At 37.7% G+C, this 13,217-nt stretch overlaps 1 protein-coding gene across 4 annotated transcripts in view; it reads left to right on the top strand.

Moving 5' to 3' along the window:
• syt16 (synaptotagmin XVI) overlaps nucleotides 1–13,217 on the top strand; it is a 43,384-nt gene that overhangs the window by 9,155 nt on the left and 21,012 nt on the right. For 2 of the 4 annotated variants that reach the window (XM_075448808.1, XM_075448807.1), the window contains exon 2: nucleotides 7,738–7,911. The exons of 1 other annotated variant lie outside the window; for it this stretch is intronic. In XM_075448808.1, the coding sequence (XP_075304923.1) occupies nucleotides 7,738–7,911 (174 nt within the window). Of the gene's footprint in view, nucleotides 1–7,668; nucleotides 7,912–13,217 lie in introns of all 4 variants that reach the window. One more of the 4 variants, XM_075448806.1, reaches the window with a different exon arrangement.

Raw genomic sequence — 13,217 nt, 5'->3', positions numbered from 1 at the left:
CACAAATACTTAATCAACTTGCACATAATCTACAGGTAGATATTATAGATATTGATATGATTTAGTTTCAAATATGCTTGATTGTATTGTACTGTTGTACTTGACCAAGATATGTGTCGATGTAATATATTTCACAGCAGAGGAATAATATCTTTTCTGGTGAGCATGTTTGTGCAATGCCCTTATGTGGGTTCAAGTGGACCAAGTTACCTCAGGGCTGCATTAATGGTGTATGAGCATCTGGCTGTATTTACTAGGTCATCAATAACTGGAAGCTTAACCCAGCATAGTGGCAGTTTTAATGCTTTGCTTTGATCTCTCCCATATCTGAAGCCATTCTTAAGCTGTTTTTGTTTTTTGTTGTTTGTATTTTCCGACTTCACATCTCTTTAACTCAGCCCTGAGATCCCCTTGCCTTCTTGGCCAATCAGGACAAACAGACTGATGGCACCATGGTAACATGAAACCTTCTCACATGTGGGTGGGAAAAAGCACATTCATTATATCTTGATAGAGCAACTGGACCGTTTCCAGGGAAACTATGATTTTCAGCTGTGTGAGTTTGTGTGCGTTTGCCTTGTGATCTGTTTGAATCTGAAAACATGTTGTGTTTCTGGGTTGAATCAACTTTCCATCACAATACATTAAACCTAGCAGAGCTCTTAGATCCAAGGACTCAGGTCAGCTGGTCCAGTCCAGAGTCCAGACTAGGTTTATGTCATCCTGCTACAGCCCATGTGTTTTAATCAGCACTTAGCATGAACATATTAGTGTAAAGGGGATTCATGTCTCTATCAATTAGTGCATTTGAGATTTATTAATAAAACTGAAATAATAAAAAAATACTATCTATTCAATTCAAATCAAATCAAATCAAATTTATTTATATAGCACATTTCATGTACAAACAGTTCAAAGTGCTTCACATAAAATAAAAGCATTGCAGCAGGGAGTGTAAGAAGCATTAAAAATGCATAAAAGAATATAAAGAGAAACAATTAAAATCATTTAAATGAATTTAAAAACAGGCAACAGTCTAGATAAGTTAAAAGATAGCGTGCAGATTTCATGCATAGACACATGAGAAAAGAAATGTCTTTAACCTGGATTTAAAAATGTCTCCATTTGGTGAAAGTTTAATCTCCACTGGCAGTTTGTTCCCTGGACAATTCACAATTCTTACATTTCCTGGTTGCTTGATTAAGTTTGATCTGTATGTCCTCTTGTCAGACCTGAATTTGGTTTAATATCATATAGATGGTAGCCTTTGGTCCTGGTCTAATCCACATCTGCATCATGACAGGTAAAGACAGATCAGAATGGTCACATTACTTTGACAAAATTGTACCACTTTATTGATGACTGACTGATACATGGAGCTTCAGTCAATAGTGGAATGCAAAAGAGAAGGGGATATTATTGGAAAACAAATCCTTTCTTCATGAGCTTTGCAAGTTATTTTGCATCATTTTGCAGCAGATTTGATTTGATCTCATCTGCAAATTCTGTTGTCCATTGCCATATTTTAGTTTTTTATATTGTTAGTTAGTAAATACTAAAGAGGTTTTAGGTTTAGTGATTTCTGCCTGAACAAGCAGTGAGGCAGTGAGCCTGAACAAGAAAATGAAGAGAACACTTCTTTAAGTTGACAGAGAGATCTCAGTCTAATTCAATTCAATTCAGTTTTATTTATACCCCACCAAATTACAACAAATGTAATCTCAAGGTACTTAAACAATATAGTCCAATTCAAGCCAATTGGAGTTCTTGTAATCAGAATCCAATCAAATCCAATTAATTCATTTCAAAACAATCCAATTCATTCATAAAGAGCCGATTCAAAAACAATTTCCTAGCTAAGGAAACCAACAGATTGCACCGAAACTTGTCTTCAGTCCAATCTCCCGTCCTGAGCGTGCCTGAGGTGACTGTGGAAAGGAACGACTCCCTTTTAACAAGAAGAAACCTCTGTCAGAAGTTCTGACTCAGAACCAGACTCAGGAAGGGTGGCCATCTGCCTCGACCAGCTGGGGTTTGAGAAGACAGAAAAGAGGAGACAGCAAACACCATAACACCATTCAAAGGATACCTGTTGGAACAGGAAAACACAAGTTAATGACCACAATAATGTCACCTGTACATAAAGTCATCGGGGGAAAAGGAGAGCAAAGTGAGGAAAGGTGTGACAGATGAGACCCCCCAGCAGGCTTGGCCTTAGCTATGGGATGTTTCAGGATCACCTGAACGATCCATAACTATATGCTTTATAAAAAAGGAAAGTTTTAAGCCTGGTCTTAAAAGTGGAAACGGTGTCTGCTTCCCGGACATTTACTGGCAGCTTATTCCACAAGAAAAGGGCCTGATAACTGAAGGCTCTGCCTCCCATTCTACTTTTAGAAACTCTGGAAACCACAAGTAAACCTGCAGTTTGGGAACGAAGTGCTCTGTTAGGAAAATATCTTACAATGAGATCTTTGAGATACGATGGAGCTCGGTCATTAAGAGCTTTATATGCGAGGAGAAGAATCTTAAATTCTATTCTGAATTTAACAGGGAGCCAATGAAGAGAAGCTAAAATTGGAGAAATATGATCTCTTCCTGATCAGCTGGAGGCTTTTCAGAGAATTTGTGGGACAGCCCAATAACACAGAAATACAGTAGTCCAATCTTGAAGCAACACATGCATGGACTACTTTTTCTGCATCACTCTGAGACAGGATGTTCCTGATTTTAACAATATTACGAGGTGAAAGAAAGCAGTCCTAGAAATCTGTTTTATGTGCCAGTCAAGTGATAAATTCTGGTCAACTGTAGACCTATTGGGTTCATTTGGTTTTATAGATAGAAGTACAGCTGCGTATCATCAACATAGCAATGGAAATATATGGCATGCTGTCTAATAATGTTACCTAATGGAAGCATGTATAAAGTGAAAAGAATCGGTCCAAGCACAGAACCCTGGGGAACTCCATGACTTACTCTGGTGTGTGAGGAAGATTCTTCATTTACAAGAACAAACTGAAATCTATCAGAAAAATACGACTTAAACCAGCCTAATGCAGTTCGTTTAATCTCAATAACATGTCCAAGTCTCTTTAATAAAATACTGTGATCGACCACATCAAATGCAGCACTGAGATCCAACAGGACAAGCACAGACACAAGTCCGCTATCAGAGGCTAAGAGGAGATCATTGGTAACTTTCAGCAGTGCTGTTTCTGTGCTATGATGCAGTCTGAATCGAGACTGAAACTGTTCAAACAGATTATTTCTGTGTAAATGATCTCAAAGTTGAGCTGCAACTATTTTTTTCAACAAGTTTAGACAAAAAAGGGAGATTGGATATAGGTCGATAATTAGCTAACACTTCTGAATTAAGAGTAGGTTTTTTTTTAAGAAAAATGGTTTAATTACAGCAACCTTAAAAGTCTGAGGTACATACCCTGTCAAAAAAGACAGATTGATCAAATCCAATATGGAAGTGTTCATTAAGGGGAAAACCTTCTTAAATAGTCTGGTTGGGATTGGGTCTCATCTGACAGATGAGTCAGATGAGGTGGCTCGGGCATCTGGTTAGGATTCATCCTGGACGCCTCCCTGGTGAGGTGTTCCGGGCCCGTCCCACTGGGAGGAGGCCCCGGGCAAGACCAAGGACACGTTGGAGAGACTATGTTTCTCGGCTGGCCTGGGAACGCCTCGGGGTCCCCCCAGAAGAGCTGGAGGAAGTGGCCGGGGACAGGGACGTCTGGGTTTCTCTGCTTAAGCTCCTGCCCCCGCGACCCGATCCGCGGAGAAGCGGAAGATGATGGATGGATGGATGGGATTGGGTCTAAAAAACAAGTTGATGGTTTAGAAAAGACTACAGCTTTAGCAAGAAGAGACTTTAACTTACTGTCTATAGGTGCTTAAATGCATTTTTATTTAGTCGCAAACTTTTTGATGAATATAGCTAGCATAATATTACCTGTTGATTTGTGTTCTACACTTTTGAAGCGTGAAGTTTTGTCAATTAGAGTTCCCTTTTGCGGTGATGAATGCAGCAAATTAGCGCTAACATGGAGGTCTATGGTGTCTCATTTTAGAGACAGCCTCACGTGGAAAGGCTTTAAAGGAACTACAGATTTTAGGCTGCCCCTTTAGCTTAATGTTTTTCAGTGGTAACCAACGGGAGTCTGTTCATTCACTGTTGATTTGTTCATGTGACATTCCATTGAACAGCCGGTCAGTGAGCAGCATGTCTGCAGTGTCACAGTCATCAAATGTAGGCGAAAGATTAACATAGTTATATGGCCTCTGAAGTGAAACAAATGTGGAAGTGTCTTGAAGTGAGACTTTCTTAAAATAATTCCATAATTAAGGAGCCAGTAATGGGTGATTAAAACCCATATGTCTGACAGGAATAATCTAATCAAAGGACCTTGATATCTATTTTTTTTTATAAATAAATGTTAATTTTTCTTTAGTTTCCACTGAAACTGTATGGCCAACAAGATATTTGAAGTCATCACCACAGTAATTTTCTTTTACTATTTTCTGTTCTTGTAAATATTAACTGATCTAACTGGTTAGTTGATAAAGAAAATAATCCATTGTTGTAGCTATCTGCTGAGGATACGTAGAGAAAAAATGCATATTTTCAGAATTAGCATGAGTATGGTGTCATACAGACTCATTATTGCAGATGAATAATCCTTTTGTATCTCTCAGGCTTCCGTCATCATTACACTAAGACCAAAGAACGTGCATTCAGCTTTGTGCTGTTGCAGTAATCTGTAGATATAAGGTGGACATTCACACACGGGACTGCATCCTGAAACTAAGAAACCACATAAATGTGTGACCGTACAACTCACTAAGAGAGACAGCGGGCACTCCGTTAATGCATTGCTAAAAAAGAAGAAAGAAAAAATACAAAGTACTATTTTCTTCTGTACCATCGCTTGTATCTTTCATTAATGATCTGAAACCACATGTTTTATGTTGCTGATCACGTTTGTCTTTTTCTTTTCTTTTTTTATCATATTAATCTAATGCTCACATCAAAGTGCTCTTTTTTTCTCATCTGGAGCTACTCACTTCAAAGCTGAGGCTGCAAAAGTCAGTAGCTGCATAGTAATCAGGGGATGAGGAGTTTGTAGTTGCACACACATACAAGCACGGACAACAAACACAAACAACATCCTTGTTTAAACAAGGATTGAAATGTTGTTTGGAATTCCTACATGTGCCCATACATTATAAATCTCAATGCTATTTTTTTATCTCTAACTGTTTTCCTGCTGATGCAGAGGTAAAACTGACCCTTTACGGATATTTTTTCAAATGTATCTAACATGTTCTCATGTTAGCACTGTTTAAAGGAAATGTGTGAAAGAAAATGAACTTAATTAATATCTTGCTCAGCCCTGTGTGTGTTTGTGTGTAGCAAGCATAAGGATTGACTTTTACCCAGGGTTTCTTCCTGTCCATCTGGAGGCAGACAGTAGGAGGCTCTGAGTTTCCAACACTGAGCCCAGTGTCTGACTGTCAGAGCAGCTGAGAGGGAAACTCTGCTTTACAGCCAGACATGAACGCACCGTCCAAACATTTAGTCATACTGTGCTAACTTCGGCGGGGGATTCGTGTTTGGAAATTGATTTTGGAGCGTAGTATACAACTTAGAAGTTGAAGAAACCTAATTTATTTCTTAGTTTTTGCAATTTCGCATGATCTCAATGAAGACAAAAGGTACCAGTTTTGACAAGTGATAAACATATATTCATGGTGTTGTTAGTCATCAAAGTTCCACCCACAGCCCCTGGCTGGTTCTTGGCTCTACACTTTAAAAGAGTTCATGCTGATCAGAAAGTAGATTTCCTGGCCAAAATGGAGTCCAAGGCTTGTCAAAATGCAAAGAACTTGTTTGAGATTCATCACTAAAAAACATTGAAAGCTTGTTATGATAAATAGATGGTGTTTCCCAAACACAAAACCATCCTTAAATGGGAATATGAAGTGAACCACAGGAAATACTGTTGCAGAAGAATTCCTGTGCAAATGCTGTAGTTTTAGGTTTTAAAAATGTCAATTATTTTTTTTGTTCATTTACAGTAAGTCCTCTAAAAGGACAGTTTGAAAATTAATTAAAGCAAAGAAATATGATAGCATTTGTTAGGAACCAAAATAGGAAGTAAAGTACAGAGTAGCGTGGGTGTGTAGATGAATTATGGAAAGAGAAAAAAGTGTGGTGTAAAACAATTAGATAGGCTCCTGCATCTTTGCACACCTACGCTGCTTTCTTTGGCATGCTTTCTTGCTCCTGTTGATTTCTCCTCACTGAAATGTTACCGTGGAAACAGGGGACAGCATTAGGCCCCCACCTTCCCCGACAAATACACATGCTCACACTCACGCTCCCATTTATGCATTTCTACTCATTGTACATAAAGAGAGTGAGCCATTTTATAAGCAGAACAACTTTGCCGTCACCCCATTGATTTGTCTCTTACTTGCTGTCTTTGCATCTGTAAACTAATAGCTAAAATAATGCAAACAATAAGGTAACTTTGTCTACAAATGGTGGTCCCAGGTGTACCCATCTAAAAAAAAAACGACCTGACTTTCTTTGAACATTGTTTCTGTGGTTCAGGCTCTTGATTAAACACCTTTTGTGCAACCATATTTTAATGTGTATTAAAATATATGACATATTTAAACCCCCTTGACCTCACTGCGGTGTGACAATGTGCGGTTAAAGAATCCATGGTCATTTCTGTGAGGCCAGGTTGGACAAAGTTTTAAAGGAAAAATGTTTTCCAGTCCTGCTCTTACAAGCAAGCACAGAAAAGTGCATGGAAATAATCCGTTTTAGATCCACTTTTGCAAACCATTGTTTACTGGCATGCTAACCAAAGTCTAAACATCAGGTTTACATCTAACATCAACATTAATCCTTAAACATCAGAGTCCAAAAGACATTGTTTCCGTGGCTTAAGTTTACAGAGGTTCATAAACACATATCTTTCCAAAATATCGAAACAGCTTTTATGTTTAACAATTCTATTCTGCTTAGGAAGGTTCTCAACTGAGGGAAATAACCTGGAATGATTTCAGAGGCAACCATAACAAGAGCTGGTTGAATTCCCTGAATGTTAAGGAAAGGAGCCTCAGTGTTCCCTTTTTTCTTTCTTTGATTTTGACATTCTTTAGCATTAAAAACACTGGAGCGTCCTTTATCAAAAGAAAGAGAGAAAGAAACCTTCTTCTAAGGTAAAGTAAAGATGTTTTGAAAACATCAAAGACAGTTTTTTTTTGTTTTTTTTTTTCATTGTCCTATATACCTGTATCAGGCTATCAGTTAAGGTTGTTCTCTAGTCTTTGTCAGGTATAAAGACTTATGAATGCTGTAAAAAGGAGCAAGGAAAGGGCTTTAAGTCCAACCTGCAGGTTGAGGAGGACAAAACACCAGACATGGATCCGTAACTGATTTCTTTGGAGAATAATATTTGTGAATTGAAAAAAAAAAGATATTCACTTACCCATCAAATTTTTAGATGCTGTTTTTATACTGACATAACCCTTGAGCAGGCTACTGGGGGCATCTCAAATACTAAAGTTTCACTCGTTCTGTCTGTGTATCACATGTACCATGCGTACTATGTGTGTGCTTGTGTGCGTGCATGTATCCAGGCTGTCTGTTTGTGTGGTCTGATCAGTGTGTCATTGTGTGTCCCCTCTCCCTCTCCCTCCTCCTGCCAGTCACCCCAGAGGCCATCGGTTTCCTATCAGCGGTGGGTGTCTTTATTGTGGCGTTAGCTGTCCTCTTCCTCTTCATCAACAAGAAGCTGTGTTTCTCGCGTGTCGGTGGCCTGCCTTGCTTAGAGCAACATGGCCGCCACAAGAAAGGACGACTTGGAGTCCTCCAGGGGCTAGGTGAGTGACTGACACATGGATGCTAAATTTCCTAAAATTGTTTGCTTTATATTTACTTTTAGCAGTAAAAGGAATTATGATGCTTGCTAGCGTGTTAACTCTATGACATTACAACCTGAATTGGTCATTTTAACTGTTCTTCAGCTTTTAACCATACCACGTTGTTTTTTTGCAGATGGCGTTTACCCAGTTGTCATTGAGTCATAGATGTTTAAATAATTTTTTTAATTAATGAATAACTTCTCTTGAGCTTTGCTGTTATTTAGGGATGTTACTGATCTTTATTTCTTAGTAACAGTTCTGCTATATCATGAAAAGCTCCTAAGTGTTGTTTTACTTTCTTCAAAATGTACATACATAATGCATCAAATGTGAGTTAGCAAGTGAGTTGTGTGATATTTTCCAGTCTATGCTAAAAGTCAGTTCATAGTTTCCATGTCCACTGTGCAAGGCCTGTGTGGCATAAATTTTGTTATCTACACCAGTTCATGAGGGTCCGCTGGGTCCCTCTGGGGCCGACTGTGTGCATCCCAAATATTTATAACTGCTTAAACTGAGTGTGCGACTAAACTGATTACATGCCCCTGCATGCAGAACTTTGGTACAGCTGGTCCTAACATAAGCATGAATCTGCAGTCGATTCACAGACTTGGCCTTAGCAAGACTCCTTACAGCTTGACCTCAGCTCCATAACACATGAACTTTGAGTTATTTAGATTTCTTTCCACAAGTCACCTCAAATCACAATATGCATAGAAGTCAAACAATTTTATCACAAAAGATAGGCTTGATTGGTACGGGTTACAAGAAGAGAAATAAAGAAACGCAAAGTTCTGAAAGGAGAGATATCTGCAGATAGAGCAAAGGGACAAATTACCTGCGAGAGACACAAAATTTATGACATGCAACAGGTACATCTACACTTTGAGATTCAAGGAGAAGTTGTCAGTATGTGCAAAGAGATCCATCAGTAGGCTTGGTGAATAGGTTTTCAGCTCTGGATTTTTAGATTTTAAAGAGAGCATATGAAGAGAACCTAATTTTGAGGAAATATGATCTCTGTACTGTTGTCAGCTGTCATCACTGGCTGCAACGTTTTGAATCATCTGAAGACTTTTAAGAGAATTATTTAAACACCTAAGTAACACAACTAGATGCCACAACAACAACATATTTATGAGCTGTTAAAGGACAAATATAGTCACTTCAATTTTGTCTGAGTTTGAAAATGTGAAAGTGAAAACTGTTGCATTGAATATCAAGACTTATCTATTGAACAACCTGAATCTTCGCAGAGAGAGTACATGTCGCCTGTCTGTATTATTGAACTGTTAAGGAAAAGAGAGAGTATGTGGGTGAGTTTGTATTTGTGCAGTTTGTATTGAGATTTCTGTGGGCAATTGTGCCTGAATGAGAGAAAAGGTAGCATGAGTCAGCCACAAACTGTCATAAAGCTGTGCAGCAGCTCGTAACAAAAACATAATAAAACCTTGAAGAAAGACAGAGGGAAAAAAAAACACATTCAGCGTTTAAGTGACAGCAACAGTGTAGCTTTTGTTCTGTGTTTTCGTCATCCGCTTGAACTTTTTCTGTCCACCCACATGACAAACAATGCGCACACCCAGAGCAAAGGCCACCATAATTTAATTAAAACTTAAAGTGTATGAGATTCTTCCGTTTACGAAGCCTGGCAAAAAAATTTGAATCACCACACTTTGAGGATGTTCATTCAGCTTTTTTACTTTGTAAAAAAAGAAGTAAACGAAAACAATTTTTATCTAGAAGCCGAACATTCTGACACTAGAAAACCAATAAGGTTTTTTTCAATGTTTAACAATTAAATCAGATGAAGTAGAGGAAAGAAATATGGAATCACTCACTTAATAGGAAAACAATTCTAGATTCATCTTGTAATTTGCACTTCTAAAACAAGTAACTGTACAAGTCTAAAGTGAAAATTACTCCGCAGTTAAGAGTGCTTTCTTAAGCGCTGGAACAGGGCTTAAGGAACATGGCCTCAACAAGAGAGCTGGCAGTAGAAACAACAGAGGGATTATAAAAACTCCTTTAAGAAGGTAATTCAATCCAGAGTGTGGCAAAAGTTTTTTTTTTTTTACCAGTCAGCTGTGTCTATAATTCCGAGCAAGTACAAACAAAGCGGGATGGTCGTAAAAGGGAAACATACAGGTCGACCAAAGGAGATATGAAAGCGTCAGGACAGAAAAGTGAAACGCCTTGAAAATAGAAAATGCACAACAAAGGAAATGAAAAATGAATGAGCAGAAACAGGTGTTAATATTTGTGACCGAAATGTGAGAAACCGACTGAAGGAATTGGGATTTACTCTCAGAAAAGCCAAACGTGCAACGTCACTTGCAACTAAACAGAGAAAAAACAACACTGCAGTGGACTAAAGAGAAGCAGTCTTGGATTGCGGATGATTTGATGAAAGTGAGACACAAGGAGATTGTGTGTTTTTTTATGCAGGTTCAATGAAACATGTAAATACAACTGCCTGAAGTTAACATACTAATTTAAAGAACATTATTGGTGATATAAGGTTGGGGACATGGCAGTTAGCAAACAGTCTCAATCCAACTGAAAGTGATTAAGAGAAATTAAAAATAAAATAAAAATGAAGCTCAGCAACAAGGCTCAGCTTTGCAGGATAGCTGATCTGTCAACTGCTATGTGAGAAAGTTGGAATAAAACTAATGAAGAACATTGTTTTTCATTAGTTATTATTTTTGCATCGCGATTACATAATTCATCCTTCACTTCAAAATTACAGCAGTTTTATTGAAAATATTTTAGGGGAAAATAATTTTAGTTGTGTTTTTTGAGAAGAGTTTTGTCACCTATTTTAAATTTTACAAACCCATTTCGTGCATTCAATAGAAAATAGAAAATGCAAATAAAAGAAAAAGATGTTTTTAATTTGTTCAATTAGACCCCCACCTCCCCCGACAAATACACATGCTCACACTCACATTTATGCATTTCTACTCATTGTACATAAAGAGAGTGAGCGATTTTATAAGCAGTATAACTTTGCCGTCACCCCATTGATTTGTCTCTTACTTGCTGTCTTTGCATCTGTAAACTAATAGCTAAAATAATGCAAACAATAAGGTAACTTTGTCTACAAATGGTGGTCCCAGGTGTACCCATCTAAAAAAAAAACGACCTGACTTTCTTTGAACATTGTTTCTGTGGTTCAGGCTCTTGATTAAACACCTTTTGTGCAACCATATTTTAATGTGTATTAAAATATATGACATATTTAAACCCCCTTGACCTCACCGCGGTGTGACAATGTGCGGTTAAAGAATTCATGGTCATTTCTGTGAGGCCAGGTTGGACAAAGTTTTAAAGGAAAAATGTTTTCCAGTCCTGCTCTTACAAGCAAGCACAGAAAAGTGCATGGAAATAATCCGTTTTAGATCCACTTTTGCAAACCATTGTTTACTGGCATGCTAACCAAAGTCTAAACATCAGGTTTACATCTAACATCAACATTAATCCTTAAACATCAGAGTCCAAAAGACATTGTTTCCGTGGCTTAAGTTTACAGAGGTTCATAAACACATATCTTTCCAAAATATCGAAACAGCTTTTATGTTTAACAATTCTATTCTGTTTAGGAAGGTTCTCAACTGAGGGAAATAACCTGGAATGATTTCAGAGGCAACCATAACAAGAACTGGTTGAATTCCCTAAATGTTAAGGAAAGGAGCCTCAGTGTTCCCTTTTTTCTTTCTTTGATTTTGACATTCTTTAGCATTAAAAACACTGGAGCGTCCTTTATGAAAAGAAAACGAGAAAATGCTGCCGCGCAATTCTTCCAGGCCACAACATTAAAAGCGACATTTGATGATCCATTTATTCTTATTGGGATTTTTGTGCATGAAAACTTTGAAGAATAGGTGAGGGGGTAAAAAACTAATTACAATTCCCTTTAATATTATTATCATTACTCGTTTAATATTTTCCACTAAGGTAAAGTAAAGATGTTTTGAAAACATCAAAGACAGTTTTTTTTTTTTTTTTTTTTTTTCATTGTCCTATATACCTGTATCAGGCTATCAGTTAAGGATGTTCTCTAGTCTTTGTCAGGTATAAAGATTTATTAATGCTGTAAAAAGGAGCAAGGAAAGGGCTTTAAGTCCAACCTGCAGGTTGAGGAGGACAAAACACCAGACATGGAAAAATGCAAATAAAAGAAAAAGATGTTTTTAATTTGTTCAATGAGTTCCACAGAGCATTTTTCTCCCAAATCGGGTTTGTGCATGAATAAAATCAGTATTGAAGGCCCAAACTGGCTGATTCAAATTTCTGAACGAGACCCCAGTTAAAGGGGAAGTGCGTTTTTTTTTTTTAAACCTTTACAGCATTCTCACAATGACCAGGATCGAGACACAGGACTGAAAGCATAAGAAAAAAATTGATACAGTGATAATTTCATTCATGTGGGCTGAAGAGGGTAAATCCTGCCCAACAGTTCTGTTCTAATTGAGTACCTGTGAGGCATTTAGGTCAAAGAGCAAAGTTAAGTTAAAGTTAAAATCCCACTGCAGTGGTTTGTAGACTTTTCTGATTTCTGATCTCTCATAAAGCCCTCACATTTACAGCAGCAGATTAGTGCAGATTGTGAGTCAAATTGTGAGCAAACATTGAGCCAGTTTGTTGGTTCCTCACCTGCAGTAGGTGGAGCCTCTGGTAGTTCCAGTTGGTTTCCTGAACAAACAACACATCCTGTTCAGAGTCACTCCATATCATTTGCAACTTCTACTTCTCTGGAGCATCACAACAAGAGGTAGGGGCTGCTTGCAACCACAACTTATGATAAAATGTGTTTGGAAATTTAGTCATAATCAGATAACTATAAATGTAATAGAAAAATATGGTCTTCCTCTGAATACAATGACAAGCTGAGGAGGGGAAGTGATTTTCCAGCATATGTTATATTCAAATTCAATAGATATCAAAAGTGTGAATTCTTCCACATAGCACTGTTTACTTTGGTACCAACCTTTTACGTCGTGAGCAGCATGTTAGCTGTGTGTTAAGTCAGGGAATAGACATGAATAGATCACTGCTTAAGCTTAGCAGTCACATGACTCTCCACAGGATGTGGTCAATTCATTTCAATTCGGTTTTATTTATATTGCACCAAATCACAACAAATGTCATCTCAAGGCACTTCAATAATACAGTCCAATTCAAACCAATTAGATTCCAATTTATTGTGATCATAATTCAATCAAATCCAATTAATTAAATTCTAAAATTAGTCCAATTCAAAA

Source organism: Odontesthes bonariensis, chromosome 17, assembly GCF_027942865.1.
Source record: "Odontesthes bonariensis isolate fOdoBon6 chromosome 17, fOdoBon6.hap1, whole genome shotgun sequence".
Classification (NCBI taxonomy): domain Eukaryota; kingdom Metazoa; phylum Chordata; class Actinopteri; order Atheriniformes; family Atherinopsidae; genus Odontesthes; species Odontesthes bonariensis.
The sequence above is the reverse complement of the archived record's forward strand: the minus strand, read 5'-3'. Positions and strand labels throughout refer to the sequence as shown.